Source organism: Zea mays, chromosome 2 (genome assembly GCF_902167145.1).
Source record: "Zea mays cultivar B73 chromosome 2, Zm-B73-REFERENCE-NAM-5.0, whole genome shotgun sequence".
NCBI classification, from domain to species: domain Eukaryota; kingdom Viridiplantae; phylum Streptophyta; class Magnoliopsida; order Poales; family Poaceae; genus Zea; species Zea mays.
In genome coordinates, this window is record NC_050097.1 from 1796997 (window position 1) to 1816041 (window position 19045).

At 48.7% G+C, this 19045-nt stretch overlaps 4 protein-coding genes across 4 annotated transcripts; 1 reads left to right on the forward strand and 3 right to left on the reverse strand.

Annotated features, from left to right (window-relative positions):
- Window positions 1–3752: 3752 nt before the first annotated feature.
- Window positions 3753–4362, reverse strand: LOC109943944 (anthranilate synthase beta subunit 1, chloroplastic). Its single transcript, XM_020548057.3, has 2 exons — window positions 4204–4362; window positions 3753–4065 (listed from the first exon to the last, which is right to left on the reverse strand). Exons 1-2 carry the CDS (start codon window positions 4345–4347, stop codon window positions 3964–3966), a joined length of 246 nt encoding a protein of 81 aa, XP_020403646.1. The 5' UTR covers window positions 4348–4362; the 3' UTR covers window positions 3753–3963.
- Window positions 4363–6868: 2506 nt separating this feature from the next.
- On the forward strand, window positions 6869–8399 carry LOC109943943 (dof zinc finger protein DOF5.8). Its single transcript, XM_020548056.3, has 2 exons — window positions 6869–7543; window positions 7644–8399. The coding sequence occupies exons 1-2, from the start codon at window positions 7424–7426 to the stop codon at window positions 8136–8138; spliced, it is 615 nt and encodes a 204-aa protein (XP_020403645.1). The 5' UTR covers window positions 6869–7423; the 3' UTR covers window positions 8139–8399.
- A 1985-nt stretch (window positions 8400–10384) lies between these two features.
- On the reverse strand, window positions 10385–15135 carry LOC100501308 (WD repeat-containing protein 44). Its single transcript, XM_020547955.3, has 7 exons — window positions 13054–15135; window positions 12356–12446; window positions 12038–12195; window positions 11906–11957; window positions 11663–11745; window positions 11405–11498; window positions 10385–11234 (listed from the first exon to the last, which is right to left on the reverse strand). The coding sequence occupies exons 1-7, from the start codon at window positions 14350–14352 to the stop codon at window positions 10648–10650; spliced, it is 2364 nt and encodes a 787-aa protein (XP_020403544.1). The 5' UTR covers window positions 14353–15135; the 3' UTR covers window positions 10385–10647.
- A 2449-nt stretch (window positions 15136–17584) lies between these two features.
- Window positions 17585–18837, reverse strand: LOC100284397 (fiber protein Fb34). Its single transcript, NM_001367187.1, has 4 exons — window positions 18627–18837; window positions 18339–18545; window positions 17829–18110; window positions 17585–17656 (listed from the first exon to the last, which is right to left on the reverse strand). The coding sequence occupies exons 1-4, from the start codon at window positions 18714–18716 to the stop codon at window positions 17633–17635; spliced, it is 603 nt and encodes a 200-aa protein (NP_001354116.1). The 5' UTR covers window positions 18717–18837; the 3' UTR covers window positions 17585–17632.
- Between the last annotated feature and the right edge of the window lie 208 nt (window positions 18838–19045).

Consider the following 19045-nt stretch of genomic DNA (forward strand, 5'->3'; position numbering starts at 1 on the left):
TCAAATGATCGAACGAACGAACGATCGGAATTTCGGCAGCATAACGGTAGGAAAAAGATTATTTGGACGAACGAACGGACGAACGATCGAACGATCGGACGAACGGACGAACGAACCATGAACGATCGGACGAACGATCGAACGATCGGACGAACGAACGAACAAACTAAGAACAGGGGACGAACGATCGAAGAACGATCGAACGATCCTTGTGCTAGTGTGTGCTTGTGTGGAACATGGAGTGGGTGTGTGTGTGGGGGGAGAGAGTTGCCATGAAATGGCTTGGGGTGGGATGAGAGGAGGCCCTTGCCCCTCTATTTATAGCCATGGTGGGGGGATTAGGGGGAGGGATGAGAGGATTAGTGGGAGGATGAGAGGATTAGCGGGAGATTAGCATGTATTTGTCTTGTATAAGTGAGATTAGCTTGTAGAGCTCACCGTATGACACTGGAGGCATACGTATACGTATGAGCATGAAGAAAGTTATGAGGAAAATATTTATAGGGACTTGAAAAATGATTCTGAAGGTATTTCTCAAGAGGAAAATACTTGGAGATATATCGGTGGAATATCTGGGCAATATTTCTGGAAGGAACTTGAGGGGGATCACTGGGGAAATATCTGGACAGTATTTCTAGAAAGAATTTGAGGGGGGTCACTGGGGAAATATTTGTAGGATATTTGAGGAGGATTTTGGAGAGAATATAGACCACTATATTTTATTTGCTGATATCAACTCGCAAACAAACATTTTGAAATGAAATTTGAAATTCATTTTGAATTTAGAGCGAGTTTGAGAAAATTTCAAGATTTGAATTTTTGGATGCTACAATTGTGCACATTGCAACCATTGCTCAGGAGAAGATGATGGCAAGCGAAGGACTTTCAGGAGTTTCAGGACTTCGAGGAGTTTTAAACTAGATTAGCGGCAAACCCCCAGTCAGTTGTCTATGAAGGCCTTATCTCTATTGCGTTTCATTTAGCACTTTGATTTCTGTTTAAGTTAATAACTATGTGGATGTTCCAGACATCATGATGTAATAAAGTAATACCTCTTTACGCTATTATTTGAGCATTGTGTGACAATGTCCAATTATGTAATCGTTGTGTACATTAATTTCTTATCTTGGTACGTATTTGGTTCACATTCGGTTTATCTTCCAAAACCGAGTGTGACAGTATGCGACAAGCCCTAGCGCTCCTGGCACCCCTCCTTGAGGCATCCATCTGGGGCAGGGCATGCAACACTAATTTACTAGTCGGTAGGATCCTCGGTTTAAAACACCGACACTTTAAATACACCTAATCAAAAACAAAAATATTAATTTTTGTATAGTTTTTTAGTAATTAATCACTAATCCTAAAATTTTAGACAAAAATAGGACGAATATAATATCTTATTACCGATTATGTGTAAAATTATATAAATTTCGGATACTATAAAATGATAGAACAAAAAAAGACAATACTGGTGCCACTTAAATTAGTGTCACGTCATCATAATCACCAAATAAAATTGACCAGATGGTTATTTGTCTGGTTTTATAAAGCTAAGTGAGTTAAACAACCTGGTTTTAAAGATTAGAGGTGAATTGCACCATCCTCTAAAAATCAGAGGTTATATAGACTTATAAGAAATATATCTCTACATAAAAATTATTATATATATATATATAGTTTATATATTAAGAGCCCTAAGCTTCTAATAACTAGAGGAAGCACAGGTCGGACGGTGCAATCCGGTCGAGCCGGACCAGGTCCGGACGTCTATAAAACAGGACCCGGAGTGCTAGGGTTCAGTTTTTTACGCTCCACCCCGATTCATTAGCGACGCCGCGTGCGACGACGGCGGTTGCCCCAGAGCGTGCGCGACGGTGGACCCCCAGCCGGTGGCCGCAACTCCATGACCTCGACACACGGTGGCGGAGGTTCCTCGATCCGGAGTAGTGGCGGTGGTTCTCAGGTCGCTGGTGGCGGCTCCCCGATCCAGAGGACGAGCGACAGCGAGGCCCTTGTGCGGGCAAGCGACGGCGTCCCTGAGGCCCCGAGGAGGCGGCACTTCCAAGGCCGACGAGCAAGCGGCGCCCGTCGATGTGCGAGTAGCGACGGCGACGCATGAGGCGCGAGGTTCAAGCGAGCGGCATCACGGAAGGCGCGAGATGCACGCAGTGATGATCGCGCGTGACATCCTCCGATCCGGCGCAGTTTGGGCGACCCGAGTGACGACCTACATTTGTGCTTGTATCATTGACGACGTCCTCCGGACACTACCTTCTTCGATTCGTGTTTTTTTTTCGATTATTGTGTTTTATGCCTACCACATGTATTATTTACGCTAAAAACTGTACGATTTTATGCTAAAAAACTTAAGGTTTTTACGCTCCACCCGGAGATGCGTCCACCAGTGAATAACATGCCAGATTTTTTACGCATTGTAATGAATTGCATAAATAACTACATCGTGTAGTATAATTTGTATCAGTATATATCATAAACTAGTTCTAATGTGTTTAGCTGCATGGCTAGTGTAGGGATCCTATATTTATGAAGGAAATAGAACATTAAAGCGATTTTTTGTTTCTATACATGCAAATTTATTTCCATTCATTCCATATTATTTCCTTCATAAATACGTGCGCATGCAGCTGGTAACAGATTTTTATGTAGTATACCGAATTGCATAATTATCTACACAGTATAGCATATTTAGTATCAGTATATATCATAAAATGGTTCTTACAAGTATAGCTGCATGGCTGTTGCAGCGATCCTAAATTTATGGAGGGACAGATGAGAACGAAGGAGTGTTGACGTCACCTTTTCAGTTTTCACCGTTACATTCACTCGGAAAACTTTACATATATCTATACTATCTATTAAGACGATAGTGTAGACTAAAGTTGTGCCCCCGCCTCCCCCCTCCACGCTCGCACCCGCCCAGTTCCCCTCGCCCGCACAAACCGCCAGCCATCTGCCCCATCTGCGAGCGCAAAGCAGACGCAGATCGAGCATAGAACCGGCACTCGGCGACCACAGGCGAATGGAACCGAGATCTCGCCATGCTGGGGGAAGGAGCTCACCTCCGAACTCGTCGCTCGGATCCGGGCCCTCCTTTCCGCCACCCCGTCCCGTGAAGGGCGGGAGCCAGAAGAGCACCGACAGCAGCACGGTCACCCCGAACTCGTCGCTCGGATCCGGGCCCTCCTTTCCGCCACCCCGTCCCGTGAAGGGCGGGAGCCAGAAGAGCACCGACAGCAGTATGGTCACCCCGAGCACGAGTGCCGCAACGCATTGCAGCCGAATCACCCTCGCCGCTCCTCCTCCTCTTCCGCACCAGCAGCAGAAGCGGTCGCCCCTGCTTCCTCCTGTGCCTCCGCCCGCCCCGTCCGCGGGCTGCTGCGTCTCGCCGGCGTCCTTCCCCATCCGGCGCCGCGATCTCACGCATCCCAGTCGGCCGCCGACGACGAGCGAGAGGTGAGGGGGCGCCCCACCATTGCGCCGTTGAGTGGGTGCGCGTGCGTGCGGTCGACCCAGCTGCTGGTCTCTCTGTCTTGGGTTAGGGTCGCGGGTCGCTCGCCGCGTCGTTTGCTTAAGGACGAGGCGATGGAGGTGGGCGAGGAAGGTGAGAGAAAGGGAGAGGTAAACCGCAGCGAGGTGAATTGGAAGGCGAATGCGGCGGAGGGGGAGAAGCGAGCTAGCTCTCTAGCTGTAGCAGGACTCAATCTACCTATCTGACCAAAGAGTGGTAACACCGGTGCTTATTTGATCAGACAGACGCCTGGACTTTATTCTAAATTCGGTCCGCACACAGATTATGTCACCACGAACACGAATTAAGAGAGGGAATAGCTGTTTCCTAGCTATGCTTCAACTGCCAGCCTCGGAACTTGGCGCAGCTTTAAGCGCCTTGTCTCTGCTTCCGTCTGATCTATGAAATGAAACCACCTGTCGCGTCTACCTCCCCTATGAACGCTGCTTCTCCAGTTCCTCAATGAATCTGACGAAGTTGAGGACGATTTTCTTGCCTTCAGGGGTGATGATGCTCTCCGGGTGGAATTGGACACCCTGAAAACAGCTACAGTTAGCAGCCACTATAATACAGGTCCAGAACTCCCAGGAGAACATCCTTGGCAGTGGCTCAGAACGCTAGCGTAGGCATCCAATGGGAACGGGGTGGTACAAAACATTGGGAAACAGAGGTACCTGGATGTGTTTGTACTTCTTGTGGCGAGCAGCCATGATAAGTCCATCTTCAGTCCATGCAGTAGCCTCCAAAGCATCATGTGGGAAGGTTTCTTGCTCAATGACCAAGTTGTGGTACCTCACGGCAGTAAAAGGGTTGTCCATGGAAGCAAAGGGTGCCAAGGCGGCGTCAACTCGGAAGGCTTTACTCAGGAGTACGTACCATAAACTGAATTATGTAACTGACATTGAATTCTGACAGAGGTCTTATAAGTGAATAATGGTATATGTTACCATCTCCTTCAATAACTCATGTAAGGAAATATTTCTTTAAATAAATACTAAGAGGTTAGGAACTTCTCGTACTAAAAAAGCAGAAATAAGAGGTACCAAACAAAACAACATTCAGATGATTCAACGGTTGAGAAATTAAATCATACTGAATATTTGTTTTCTTGAAAGCAGAGCTAAAGGAATTAAACCATACTTTGACAAGCCATTGAACAATGCCTTTCCTAATTCCTCATCGTAATAAACTGGAGAGCTTTTCCCATGCATCACTATAGAAGGAGCACGGATAATCTTTCCTGCATATTCATGTCATAAATGTCTGAGGGACAAAAGCAAAGGCCATTAAAAAAACTAGCGACCTGGTATGAATATAAATGTTACCTCCAAATGCCTCTCCAATGCATTGCAGACCCATGCAAACTCCAAAAATTGGGATGGTTGGGCCTAATTCAAGAATAGTCCGCAATGATATTCCCGAATCTTGTGGTTCACCTAAAGAACACATATGAAAGTATTTGATTACATCAACAAACTGATATTAGTTGAAACAAAGTATAACGGTATTTTTTTCTATTAGGATGGTTGGGCCTAATTCAAGAATAGTCTGCAATGATATTCCCGAATCTTGTGGTTCACCTAAAGAACACATATGAAAGTATTTGATTACATCAACAAACTGATATTAGTTGAAACAAAGTATAACGGTATTTTTTCTATTAGGTATTGGAAAAAATACAAAGCAGCTATATCAAAATTTGAAAATGTTCTGAGATATCATATTACACTGGTTGTTGTTATTGGATTTGAAATTATTATTGGAGTTGTTGTTTGGAACTCTAGATAGCATGTTGTGGTAAGAGCAGCCGATGATAAGATAATATATATGTTTCTCATGTAAAGGACAAGTGTAGAACAAAAAGGTCTCGACTTATAGTGAGTTCGTTTTCCCACTGTTCTGTAATCTTTCAGTTGGTTTGACCACGGTTGAAGGAATCTGATACTGCTACCAAGACATGAGGCATGCAAATTAACAAGACTTTTTTCTCCAAACCCAACAAGCGTGGGGCACAAGGGTAACACATGATCAGGTCTTAACATATTTGGCTTCCGAGCAAACTTTCTCCAAACCCCAAGCTCAGATATGTGTCTATGCTCATCTTAGCGTACTTCCGTTGCAACGCACGGGTACACACCTAGTAGATCTTGAAGTATCCAGATTATTCCCGTATCATGGATAAGAACACATAATTTGTAGGAAACAAGAAGCGAAGCACTAGTATGTAAGCTTATATTAGACAATTTTCAGCGATGTATGTGTCGCTCATCCTGACGCAATCGATGCGCCCATAACCATACGTGCATCTCTGTCTTGCATTATTATTGTGTAACGTGCAACGTAGCTCAGGGTCAGGCGTGGGTCGGTGTGGTGTGGTGCATATATAATTGGTGGTGATGGTCGACGCATGCATGGTAACGAGGAGGCGTGTGCGTGCACGGCCAAAAAAAAAGACAAAGCTAGCCTGCCGCTAAAACAAATTACTCTCTCGAACAAGCCAATCAGCCAACGGTTCAGAATGATTGATCGTACTGAACCCTTTTTCTTTTTTTGCTCTCTCTCTCTCTCTCTCTTGATCGGGCTTCGGCTCCTGTGGATTCATCCATCATCACGTGCAAGCCAAAGCTTCATAGTTTAGCATCCATGAGTCCATGAACCATTGTTAGTTGAGGTAAAATAAATATACAGAGCAGAGGTTTGAGTGACGAACAAACAGTAAATCGGGGGCGTGTGCATGACAGCATGAGAATGGTCGCACATCATCATGCATCGGGGTTAAGGAGGAGTGGGAAGGCTCCACGCCTCTGGATCGCGAGTCAACGTGAGTTGTCCTACGCCTCCGCCGCCCATCGAATGGGAAGGATGCGATGGCCACTGGCAGCCGGGCCCCGCACCCCCACATGTGGACAGCGCTGCGTCAGTCAGTCTATCACCGCCCGCCCTACCTACGTTTTCGCGGGGCCCAGCCGCGTAGGAAAAGGCACCGACCAGGGCCCGTAGCCCGCGTCTTTTTCTCCCTCTCTCCCTCTCCACGCGCGCGGCGCGGGTCCCTGTGAACGCCGCCGACGCGACCCCGACCCGGGTCGATCTCGATCCGCTTGCCGCCCTCATCGTCGAGCTGGCCGGACGCCATCTCATGCCAATGGCGGCAAATCAAACCCGCAGCCATTCTCTTGTCTCGTGTGTAAGCGGCGTGCCGTCGCGTGCGCACGACAACGACCCCGGTCCGCCCGTCGACCGTCGTCTGCTCGTGTCGTGCCCCGTGCCTAGCGCAACGACTGCTCCTGCTCCTGCTCCTTTTACTACTAATAGTAGACCACGCACGGTCATCGTCACGCGAGGTAGCTTCACGCCGAAGAAGAGCATCTCTGCCGCGTCACCCGCGGGCTCCACGCCGCACTGCAATGCAGCATGCTGTCCGGTCCGGCGGCGCGGCGGCCTGCCCCTCCCATGTCTGCAACTGCGAATCTGCAATGCAACCAACGACCCCGTCGTCTCGAGAGACACCAGACCGGCCAACCAACGCCGCGCGAGCTGATTGCCGTCCAGGTCGGACCTGACAGCGACGGCTGCTGCTACGTCTCTCTCGCTGCTGCCGCGGCCGCTGCCACTGGCATTGGCATGGCATCCCATCCCATTCCATTCCATTCCATTCCACCGGCTACAAATAGCCTGGCCGGCGGCTAGGCGGCTAGCACTAGCAGCCCTCTCGGTCGCATTCTCTTCCTCTCCTAGTCCTTCCCATGATCCCATCCCATATATCCCAGCCAGGTCACCCAGAGAGCGAGAAGCTGATTGCGCCGCGCCCTAGCTAGCGCTCTCGGCCGCATCGCCGGACGTCTATTAACCCGCCGCCGCTCGTCCTCGGCATGCGCGGTTCTGCTCGCCTGCGAGATGGCGCCTGCAGTTTCCATCCTCTCGGCCACCGCCTCCGCCAAGCGAAAGCGCCCCGCCACTTCCGACGCTGATGAGCTCCCGCACGACGACTCCTCCGCGCCCCACCAGCAGGTGCAGGTCAGTAGCTGCACCCTGACCGATCCTACCTACCCACGCCGATCGCTCAGCTCACTGACGTACTACGCGTGCGGTTGCACGTGGGTGGCACTGCATGCAGGGCCAGGGCCAGCAACCGCGGCAGCAGCAGCAGCTTGAGTGCCCGCGCTGCCGCTCCACCAACACCAAGTTCTGCTACTACAACAACTACAGCACGGCGCAGCCGCGCCACTTCTGCCGCGCGTGCCGCCGCTACTGGACGCACGGGGGCACGCTGCGCGACGTCCCCGTCGGCGGCGCCTCGCGCCGCGCCGCCACTGGCGGCGGCGGCGGCAAGCGGCGCAGGGTCTCCGCCGAGCCCTCATCCCCGCCGCCGTCGGTCGCGGACGCGTGCCTGCCGTCCGCCTTCCCGTTCCTCAGCGACGGCAGCTTCTTCCCGCAGCTCGACCTCGTCGGCGGCGTTGCGCTTGCACCCCCGGCCTTCTCCTCCTCGTGGCAGTCGGTGCTGGTCCCGGACTTGTACGACGGGCTCGCGCCGTGGGACGACGGAGCAACGGCGGCCGCGTGGGGCGACATCGGTGGCCTCGACCTCAGCTGGACACTGCCGGGGAACTGAGTGCCAGCCGCCGTCGCGCGTCTTGAGGGGCTCCGGTTTTAGCAGTGCGGCCTCGTCAGGTTCAGTTCAGTTCAGTTCCTAGCATGCAGAGCTCTCACAATTCTCCTATGTCGCCTCCACTGTTTCTTCTCGTCCTTACTGCGAATGAAATGGTGGGGCTGCTAGTTAGATCAGTCAATCTTGATCTGTAGCTGGAGCCAGAGTGTAAGATCTGTGCAGTGATTTATCGTGACAATAAAATTAAGTTTAGTTTGTGTCAAACCGTTTAGTCGCTAGACAATAAAATTAACTTTGCTAGCTCAAGCAAAACACCATAGCCACAGAAGAATGGTTTCTATGCAACAGTCATCAGGTGCCTGATTTTCTTTTTTTTTTCCCTCTCTCTCACGAGTCATGCCACTAACACACCCATCAGATGTCGAGGTATATTTGGCACGGTTTCTCCACCGGTTTATGTATAAAAAAGTGTGGACCACATTTATACATATAAAAAGTGTACCTCACGAGAACAGGCCGCAAAAAAACAACGTAGAGCTTACAAAAACGATCTACTGAAAACCATCTTCCTTGATCGCTAACTCGAAAACAACAGATCCCGGTCCTCGTCATCCTGATCACACCACTGTGTTTCAGCCGCTTCGTTCTGCCTCTCTTCAGCTAAAGATGGCATGGGAATGGGGACCAAATCTCCAATTTTCCGCTTGGAATTCATCCATTAGGGGATATAGATGGAGAAGTTTTTCCTCCACGGAGATGGAAATAGGGAATTTTTCTCTTCTGACAGGTAAAGGGAGCATTCCATATCTCTGTTCATGGGACCCGTTAAATTTGCACGTGACAATGTTTTTTTTGCAATAGCTAGGATTAGTTTGACAACCCTATTTTTCTAAGTGTTTTATATTTTCTAAGGAAATTAGATCATTTTTCCTTAGGAAAAATGAGAATCCACGGAGAAAATAGTATTGTCAAACTAGCCCTTAATAATAAAATAAATAATTACTTTGGTCAACGATTACTCATGGTACAATTGTGTTTATTTTGATGCACACATAATAATTTTTTACATCTCACAATGTGCGTAAGTGTCAATGTTTTGCACCGATAACAAAGGATGTACATACTAATTATAATTTAATCGGGGATGAGGATCCCCGTCGGATATTTATTCCCGCGACCGCGAGGGACAGGGACGAGAAAGAAACATCACCCGCAAACGTTCATGAGGATCCTTGTAGAAGAATTTTTTTCATTGCGGGGATGATGATAGGAAGTTATTCCCAATGGAGAATTCTCCATTGACATCCCTGTCTTCGGCATGTAGGAACCTGTATCCTCTATTTTTCTTATCTCTTCACAATAATTATGTTGACATGTCATCTTTTTGCTTATGTGATAGAGTATTTAATTCTATAAAAATTGGATGACGTTGAGGGTTGGGACTACTCGTAGTTCAATGGCGAAGCTAGAGCAAAATATAAGAACATGCACATTTCTTATGGGTGTATAGAGGTAAAATGTTGGTGATACATATATAATGAAAATTTAACTATTATAACTGTATTTTTGGAGGGGTGCATGTGCAACGTAGCTTCGCCCCTGTCGTAGTCACCCCATTATATTGACTAGAAGACTAAACTTTAGTTAAGATAATTTAATTACCTTGTTTGGTTATTTAGTGATTAAAAATGAGTCGCCCTAAACCAAACAGAGTCTTCGTCCATGGGCACGAGGAACGCCTGCCCGGCTGCCCCTCTCGTCTTTCCATCTCCCCACCGGATCCTTCTCGTTTTCTGCAAATTTTACATCACGCAGACCAATGCCAAGGATAGACACTTTCGACCTCTAACTTTACTGACTCGTACGTCACTCTGTACTAAAAAAACGTACGAAGATATTAAGAAAATGTGTGCTAAGAGCAACTCCAATAGTTCTCTAATAGACTTCCTAAATCAATAATTTATGTAGTTAACACAAAAATTCATCTCCAACAGTTCTCTAAATGAACTTTCTAAATTTAACAACTTCTCATCTAACCTTATTTCCTCTCTACATTTGGCAACTATTTAGCAACTCACTAAACAAAAATGTTTACTGCATTATGTAGATAATGAATGTAATTGATGACATTTATGACTTTATTTTTTTATGTGGATAGATACAAAACAAAACTATAACCTATATTTAGAGAACTATTGGAGGACTCACATTTTTTACTCCCAAAGTTATTTAGCAACTTCTTAAATCTGTGATTTAGAGAGCTAAAATTTACATAACTATTGGAATGAGTTGCTCTAAGCATACAATTACACTATGCTTTGCACTGTATCAACAAGAAGTGAGAGTGTTAAGCATATTGGTAGTGTGGTTCTGGACTACAATCCGATGCATCCAACGACACAGGGAAACAGGGAGAACTTTTCAGTAAAAAAACTGTCGACGATCTACCGATATATGTACAGTAAAAAGAACCAAACAAACCCCTCCCTATCTGCATGCTCTCACGCTAGCTTTACACTTGGACTGGGAAGCCAAAATTCTGGAACACCCTGATCTCGCCTCCCCGTCCAGCGGTGACAATCACCAAGCCCCACGCAGACCGGCGTTGGACATCCATAGCTCCAATGCAAAGATCGGAGGAACAGTGACCAGGGCTGCTCTTGGCTGACGGCAACTTTTCGTCAGGCCAGGACGTGGACGCTCCGTCGCCTGGATGTCTGCTGGTGCTTCTGCTGGTCACGCCTTCGCAAGCTGGGCTCTCGTTGCATCTGATATCAGCTGCATCAGAGCTGTGCCGAGTGTTCTCAACTGGGAGGTCCCGGCCAGAGTTCACTGCCCCATCTGAATCACTGTGCCTGCTGCTTCCAGGTCCAAACGAACATCGGGCTTCAGCACCAGGCCATGTGACAGCCACGGTCACACCATGGCAGTGGAAATGTTCGTATGAGTTGGTTACGTCAACTGTGCTCCTGCTCCTGCTAGGGTGGGAACTGTTGTCATGTCTCCACACATAGACGTGAGAATCCTCGCTGGCACAGATCACGTATTTCCCGTTCTGAGCTACAGAAGCTGAGATTTGGCTACTCGTGTTCCGAAACCCTGGTGAAAGGATTGAAGTCAAACACCAAGTAAATCTTATCTTAAAAAAAACCCACAACTACAACACAAGCCTATACAGCTCCATACGGCAAGCGGATGTCCTTTACATTAGATGAAAATACACATGTAACTGATCTGAAATTTACCATGGCAGGAGAATGAGGCAGTACCTTTAAACTTGTGAACAAATTCATCGCCGTTAACAACTCGTATTCTCGAATCTGCAGAAGTAATCAGAACTTCCGAGGAGCTTCCAGGAGCAAACTGTCACAAGGAACACAGATATTTAACTCAGTGGTATACAGCAGTATCACATCGGAGGTTGGATGTGTCAGAATGGTGTTTGCCTTCTGGCATCCAAAACAAGAATGTGTCTTTGTTAACAAAAAAAAAGTTGGTCGGGAAATGGACACTCTGTGCTACATTACCTGGAAGCCAGTTATCTTCTTCTGGCCTGACTTCTTTTTCCTAATTCTTAAATCTATCTGACTTTTGTACTGAAGCTTCTTCTCTGTAACAATTAAACCAATATGAATATGAGTTCATCATATGAGGAAACTGGAGCTCTCAAGGTTATCACTTGTCGGTGTATAAATCTTTAACAAAAAATAAAAAAGAAATAATTGCACATGAGTCAGAATGTGCGAGAGCAGAGAGCAAGGCAGTCATACCAGATGTATCAAATATATGACAGCTTCCCTTGTGAGAGCCCACCATCGCAACCTTCAAAGGCCACAGAGATTAAAATCGAAGCACATTTTTATACTAAAAAGAAATATGTACTAGAAAGGAACTACTTCAACCTGTCCATCAGGGGAATAGCAAGCAGCAGTAACCATCTCATGAAGATCATTCCAATCCTCAATCTTACGATCTCGGACATTCCAAATGCGAACTTTCTCATCCAGTGATCCACTAATGAAGAAGTTATCATCTACAGGGTTGAACTGGATGCAAGTCACTGCCAAAAAAATTGATTGCAAAGAAGCAAACCAATTGTTAGGATGGTCAAAAGTTAAAACAATTTGTACCCAGGAACAAAAGGAACACACCTTTCTTTTTAAGAAAAAATAAGAGACTGCAACAAATGGATAGAGATATATCATGTGACAAAAACTCACCATAGTCCGTATGAGAGAATGTTTTCAAACAGGTACTGGTAGTGATGTCCCAGAGCTTAACAGTTTTGTCCATGGAGGATGAGATCAAGTACTGCAAGACAAGGTGTAAATCATTAACTATTTTCTGACAGTAGTGGCTAATAACTTGTACTAAGTGTTTCCTAGTTGATCAGTAATAAGACCTATAGTGCCAAAAAGAAGCAGGCCTAAGAGAGTAGGGCAGTAACCTTATAACAGTGGAAGGTTCATGATGAATATAAATATGTTGTATTTTTGTTTATCGGACAGACATGTCGATAATATCAGATTTGCACAGATAAGTAATGCACAAACCAGATTACAAGCAGCAAGAAAATTCACTGGGACCTGCTGCAAAGTTTGTGTAGTGCTCAGCAACAAGAACTGTTACATGCAGTTTATTGTTACATGCTGAGACTTATACCCAATTTCCCATGCGGCCAAATGCCAAAATGATTTGTCTGCACCATTGTACATTCATTTTGTTTACAGTCATTTTGACAGCAAAATTCCTTACAGCTATACTAGAAATCATCACAACAGACATTAAGTGTTTCTTTTCTGTCTGAAGAACATTGAGCTGTGCAGTTATTGAATGAGATGTTTCAGAATTAATACCAAAAATACCCCCAAAATGCATTCAGGCAGTTGAAATTGAGACGGAGATGATGAATTCGCACCTGAGATTTGGACCATGACAGATCAAGAACATCGGCAGCATGCCCCAGAAGTGAGCAGACTGGCTTGTCTGTGAAACCAAACACACACTCAGGAACAACCAGATGATCGGACCCTACAGACTTGTGATTGTTCTGCTTCCTCGGCCTTCTCCTCTTGTCCACATAGCCCCCTTCGGCGCAGGTGAACGACAATGCAGCCATCTCCGGTGAATCATTCCCAACAATCGCGAGAAACGGACTGCAGCCACCACCATTCTCCTTTGCCACCGAAGCTTCCCCGAGCAACTCGCCCTTTCGGTCTCCCTCGGACACCTCCCACACATGGATCACGCGGTCCTCTCCAGCAGTGGCAAGGTATCGTCCATCCAGGCTGAAGTTGATGCACCACACGGAGCCGGAGTGGGCAGCCAACTCCTGCGTCATGAACAGCCCGGTGAGCTCCTTGCACGCCTTCCCGTACTGGCGCACCCGAACCCTTCCCGCATTGCGCGAGCCGGTGCCATCGAGGCTGTCATCAGTGGCAGAGCTGAGGCGCCGAGCCTCCCTCTCCTTCTTCTCCTTGACCTTGTCCCCCTCGTCGGCGCAGCGGCGGCCGTAGGCGACGGTGCCCGCCAGCTGCCTGATGCCACGCAGCCAGCCGCCTCCGGGCTTCCTCCGGGGCTTGCTGGACGCGGGGGCGGCGTGCCCGGAGGCGGACGCGGAGGCCGCGGTGGTGGCCCGCTTCATGAGCTCGTGCACGATCGGGGAGCGGCCGACGCAGAGCTCGAACTCCTCGAGGGTGAGGTGGCGGCCGGTGCCCACCTCCCGCACCACCTGCACCTCCCCGACCTCGAACTCCGTGCCGTCGTCCAGGTTCCGGATCCGGCATTGCTGCTCCCCGCCGCTGGAGCTGGGGTTCCGCGCCAGCGGGGGCCTCCCGAGCGCACCGCCGGATCTGGGCTCCTCCGCGGGCGCCGGAGGCGAGGCCGGGGGAGACGCGGGAGGCGATGGCGAGCGGCGAGGAGGCGGCGGCGGCGGCGGCGGGTCGGTGGTGAGGCCGAGGCGGTGGAGCAGGTGGCGGCGGCGCTCCTCGACGGACGTGGGCTCGGAGATCCAGACGTCGTACGCGGAGGATGGCGGGTGGTGGTGGCGCCTGCTGCCGCGGCGGCGGTGGTGGTCGGCGTCGTCGTCGGAGGCGGAGGCGGAGGTGGAGGAGCAGGAGGAGGAGAGGATCCGATCCAGCGACTCGTAGAACTCCTCCTCCTGCTCCACCTCCCCCTCGGCCGCCGGATCCAGCAGGCCCCGCGCCGCCTCCGGCATTGCCGTCCCTCCGGCACCGGCAGCCACCTACTCGCCCCACCAGGCGGGCGGATTCTATACGCGAGGTGTTTGGTTTCCTGTCGTTGTTACAGCTTCTGCCTTTGTTTGTTACTGATGCGACTGCGATGCGTGCGCGGGGCGCGTCGTCACTCTCCTTCGGTTCGGAGTTCGGCAGTCCGGCTGGTGGAAGGGAAGGGAAAGGGGGAGAGGGAGCCCGGAGCCGGAGCCGACACCTACTAGGATGGTTCAGTTCAGCAGCGACGGGGTGGAAGTGGGAGCCCCATCCCCATGGAGGTGGAAGTGCTGACTGCTGAGCACGCACGGCGCCATTTGGCTGGCGTCTCGCGGACGGGACGGGAAGCTGCTCGGCACGTCGAGGCCGAGGCGTGCGGCCGAGGATCTCCTGACGATGACGGGCGGGGCCCGGGGCAAATACCTTACCTCGCTAGAATTGGGGGGAACCAGCAGGCGAAAAGCTGAGTGAAACGGCAAGAGGACAGTTGGTGGTGGTGGCCTGTGCCGCGCCCGCACATCGGCATGCATCGAGCATGAGGAGGAGGTGATGGCAATGGCGTTCGTGCAATAATGGAGGAGGTCGTACTCGGCGTCACGTTGCGACGCGCTAGCTTTCCATTTCGTCAAGTAGTCAGTGGCTCTCTGCTAATAAAAAAAGCAGGGGAGCACGTTCTAGCTCTGGATCACACGTTACACGTAGTTTTCATATTTTGTATATACTCTGCTAAGTCCCTAACGAAGGAATGGAGGCTTGGGTTCACTGATGATCCGCTGGCTAGCTTTTTTTTAGATCTGCAAAAAAAAAAAAAGGCAAATGGCAGCTGCGGTAGCTGGTGCTAGCTAAAGGCTGCTGGAAGGAGAAAGGAATCCGAAGGCGGCTGTGGCTGCTGCGTCGGCCTAGCTTGGACCGGAAACTACGTGCACGCATACAGCGGTACGGTTATTATTTTGAAACCAAATCTATGTCTCCTTTCAAATACAGGATTGATAAAAAAAAGGGATAGGAAAAATATAGGAATATAGTTATACGACACTTTTCAAAAGGTTGAACCTCATGTTAAAAATCCTCTAAAATAAGTTTGTTTTTTAGGATTTTTATAGGATTTATATGAACTTAATCCTTTGTTCTAAAGGGCAAAATTTCCTATATAATTTCATTCTTTCAAAATTCCTTCTCTTTTCCTTTATTCCAATGACAAAAGCCTGCGTACGACCCAATGACAAAAGAGGTAGGCCGGCCGGGTCCGGTAGAGCAAGGCCCAACCTAAGCCCTGGTACCAGTCTACCACCATCATTTTTCAATATGTAGAGTAGACACGCCAGCCACTCACGCGTACTTTACTGTAGTTAAAAGTCGTTCGTACTTTTTAGATGATCGCTACGAAAGTAAACAGAGTACCGTAACATTGTCTTGTTCACACTTCACAAATTGTCACAGTGGTCACTGTTGTGTGAGAGAGCGAGTGGTGAACTTAACCGAGCCTGTCTGGATCACTCGCGTATGTTGTGGAAGGGAATTGGAAGGGCTTGTTACTTGTTAGTTCATTACCCCCTTAATTGTCTCTAATCTTGATGATGATTTGAATTTACAAATTAGCCCTTAGAAGAAAGGGGATTCGAAGAAATTAAGTGAGCTAAAATCTCTTTATATGCAACTGCTCTCAAACAAGCCCCAAAGAGCTCCGACTTCGAGAAAAAAAACTACTTCAGCCAAACTTAGGGGGTGTTTGGGAGTAAAGTTTTTTCACAGTTTTGGAAGAATACTGTAGTATTCTCAAATACTGCAGTATTATATACAGAATGGTGTTTGGCAAGCTAGCTAAAATCTCTGTTTTCAAAACTGAAGTATTGCAAATACTATAGTTGTTTTAAGACATTCTAAACTTAGCTCTAGACCTCAGTTTTCAAAACTGCGGTATTATAAACTGCGGTATTGTCATGACTAAAGTATATTGTAGTATTTCAAAAACTGTGGTTTTCAAAAACTTTGTTCCCAAACAGGGCCTTATCCGTTAAAGTTTAAGCTATTTGGAAAACAAATGTTTATCTGGATAGTTTCACTCGTATGTAATGAATAACTAGTTAGTTGACCATGCATCGATACAGTTTCTATATACCATATATGGTTCTTTTATATAACACAAACCAATATAAGCTGCGGTGGGTAAAGACAAGTGTTTTGTTCCTAGAGATCACGGTTTAAACCCCAGTGGACGTGTCTTTTATATATGTTTTATGATATTTCGCTGAGCATGTAGGAAATAATGGTGTTGAAGGAAGGGAACATACGAACTATCGCTTTATATCAGTAGAAACTATAAGAGAGAGAATATTCAAGACGTCACTGTAAATACGAGTTGCTGTAACACCTGTATTATGTTTTGTGATGTTAGTTACAATAATTAGCGGTTTGTTTATACACAAAACGTGATGCAATATATAGTTAGTGTTCGGTGGAGATCATAACCCTTAGGCTCTGTTTGTTTCAGATTATCATCTCTCCAGATTATATAATCCAACGTAAATAATCTAATAGGTAAACAAACATCTAGATTATAGCTTATTCTAGAGCCCAGATTATTATAATCTCATAATCTTCTCAAGAGTAGCTTATTCGAGATTATTTTGGCAAAAGATCCACTAGCACTACTCATGATTATGTAAATAGAAAATATAATATATGTCATCTTTCTTTTCTCGCCTCAAATAAAAAATGTTTTCCCGCAAATGTCGATGAGACGTGAGTAGCAACAAGTAGTCTAACGTGGTCTTTAAACTTTGGCATCGTCTATCCTAGGATCATTACTTATTATCCTAGTACGCGGTATATAGAGGAATTAGGATAAATGGGCCTGATGTACGATGACCACCAAACTTACGACCAATTGTCTCCCCTAAGTGCTCGAAGATACCGTGCAAAGAATGCCCACAATCTAAAGAGATATCAGTTTCTTGTAGTGCATAGAGTTCATGCGACTGGCGACCATGACAAGTCATGCATCTGATGAAATAATGTTGTCACCATTCTGAACATTTTCTGGCTTTCGATCACCGTTGTGTGTTGTGCTTCTCGTCAAGCGCCGGACTGGGACAGATCCACCTCTGCTGATTTGTGGTGAATGCACGCACAGGAAGAGGGGAAAAAAAACTAGTACAGTCTGCTGCTGAATGCCGATGGGCGATGGCTAACAATGCAGCTATGTTGCGTACGTGTTCCTGACAGAATTACAAACCCAACAGTTCCAGCACGCTGTAGTGACAGCAGTCAGTAGTACAGTACTATCACACGCTTTCAGGTGAGCCCGGGCGGCAACGCCCCGTGGAATTCATGGAACGACTGAACGAGCACATGTACAGACAAGCGGCCGGTCAGGCACGCACGACTCCAGGAGCTGAGGTTTCTAGCGTGGCGGGGCTGCACCTGCACGGCTGCAGCGCCGCCCGGCCACCGCGATGACAACCACAGGACAATATCTTCCACTCATCACATGCGGGTCATGCCGATGCCGCCGACGATGGGCGGGGCCACGGCGGCGGCGGCGTCGCGCGCCCTGGCGTAGAAGAGGTAGTGCAGCTCGGCGAAGAGCGCGGCGAGGAAGGTGAAGGCGGCGCCGGCGGCGAAGACGCCCTTGCGCAGCATGGCGCACGGCGGCGGGCCGTCGCCCTTGGGGAAGTACTTGGTGTGATACGCGTTCCGGACCGACCCGGCCAGCAGGCACAGCTCCGCGATCACGAACGTCACCCTGCACCCACCCACACAGCTCGTCAGTCAGTCAGTCGATGGAAACTACTATAGTACAGCGCAGGCAAGGTGTACGACCGTAAATCCACTGATTCCAGGGGGGGTAGTTGCACAAGAGGATCATGTTTGGTTAGTTGCTGATTAACCAAAGCGCAGCGGTAAAGCGATGGGCTTTAAATTAAATCAAATCTCTTTATTTTACTACTAGGTAATAAATGAGCAGAGTTACCAGCAGACGATGAAGCAGATGCCGGACCACGCCCGCCAGCGGCCCGGCGAGAGCGCGCGGCCGCAGCAGAAGCAGCGGGTGGCGACCATGGCCACGGCCTGCGCGGCGAGCAGCAGCAGCAGCGCGCTCACGCCGTACGCCGTGGACGCGTCGGAGCTGTACACGCAGTAGGACCCCCCCGGCCGGGTCCACGCTCACGTAGTTCACCTGCAGGAAACCACAGGTGATCAGTCGATCGGTCGAAACAAACCGATTGATAGAGCTGAGACGATGATCCGTCACGCGTACGTAGCTCCGGCGGCGCTCGGCGCCGATGGCGAGCACGAAGGCGAGGACGTCCAGGACGAGCACGGCGGCGATGACGATGATGGACGCCATGGCGGCCTCTATCGCCGGACCGAGCTAGTTAGCTATAGGCCTTAGATATAGATAGGGATCAATTGACCGCGCGCTTTCCTTTGCCACCGTCGGCAAAGACACACACAAGTACGGACTAGATGGGAGGGATTAGCTTAGCGGTGCGGCCAAGGCGATGCGGCCCTGACGTTGACACGCTGTCTAGCCAGCTGCTCAGCTTTATCTGCATCGCTACGTCCCGCTCGCGACTCGGGTCGGGTCGGGTCCGGTCCGGTCGGCTGCACCACACCACACCACACCACCACCTCCCGCATCCTCTCCTCTCGTTGACGCCGCCCAGAGCCCAGATT

Excerpts from the sequence above, each read along its gene's own strand:
- LOC109943944 (XM_020548057.3), bottom strand. The coding sequence starts at position 4,347 with ATGGACAACCCTTTTACTGCCGTGAGGTACCACAACTTGGTCATTGAG. Across the intron at positions 4,066-4,203 it reads AGAAGTACAAACACATCCAG|GGTGTCCAATTCCACCCGGA; the intron begins GTACCTCTGTTT and ends AGCTGTTTTCAG.
- LOC109943943 (XM_020548056.3), top strand. The coding sequence starts at position 7,424 with ATGGCGCCTGCAGTTTCCATCCTCTCGGCCACCGCCTCCGCCAAGCGA. Across the intron at positions 7,544-7,643 it reads CGCCCCACCAGCAGGTGCAG|GGCCAGGGCCAGCAACCGCG; the intron begins GTCAGTAGCTGC and ends CACTGCATGCAG.
- LOC100501308 (XM_020547955.3), bottom strand. The coding sequence starts at position 14,352 with ATGCCGGAGGCGGCGCGGGGCCTGCTGGATCCGGCGGCCGAGGGGGAG. Across the intron at positions 11,746-11,905 it reads TCATATATTTGATACATCTG|AGAAGAAGCTTCAGTACAAA; the intron begins GTATGACTGCCT and ends TAATTGTTACAG. Across the intron at positions 11,235-11,404 it reads ATTTGTTCACAAGTTTAAAG|GGTTTCGGAACACGAGTAGC; the intron begins GTACTGCCTCAT and ends TCCTTTCACCAG.
- LOC100284397 (NM_001367187.1), bottom strand. The coding sequence starts at position 18,716 with ATGGCGTCCATCATCGTCATCGCCGCCGTGCTCGTCCTGGACGTCCTC. Across the intron at positions 18,546-18,626 it reads CCGAGCGCCGCCGGAGCTAC|GTGAACTACGTGAGCGTGGA; the intron begins GTACGCGTGACG and ends GGTTTCCTGCAG. Across the intron at positions 18,111-18,338 it reads ATCTGCTTCATCGTCTGCTG|GGTGACGTTCGTGATCGCGG; the intron begins GTAACTCTGCTC and ends GGGTGGGTGCAG.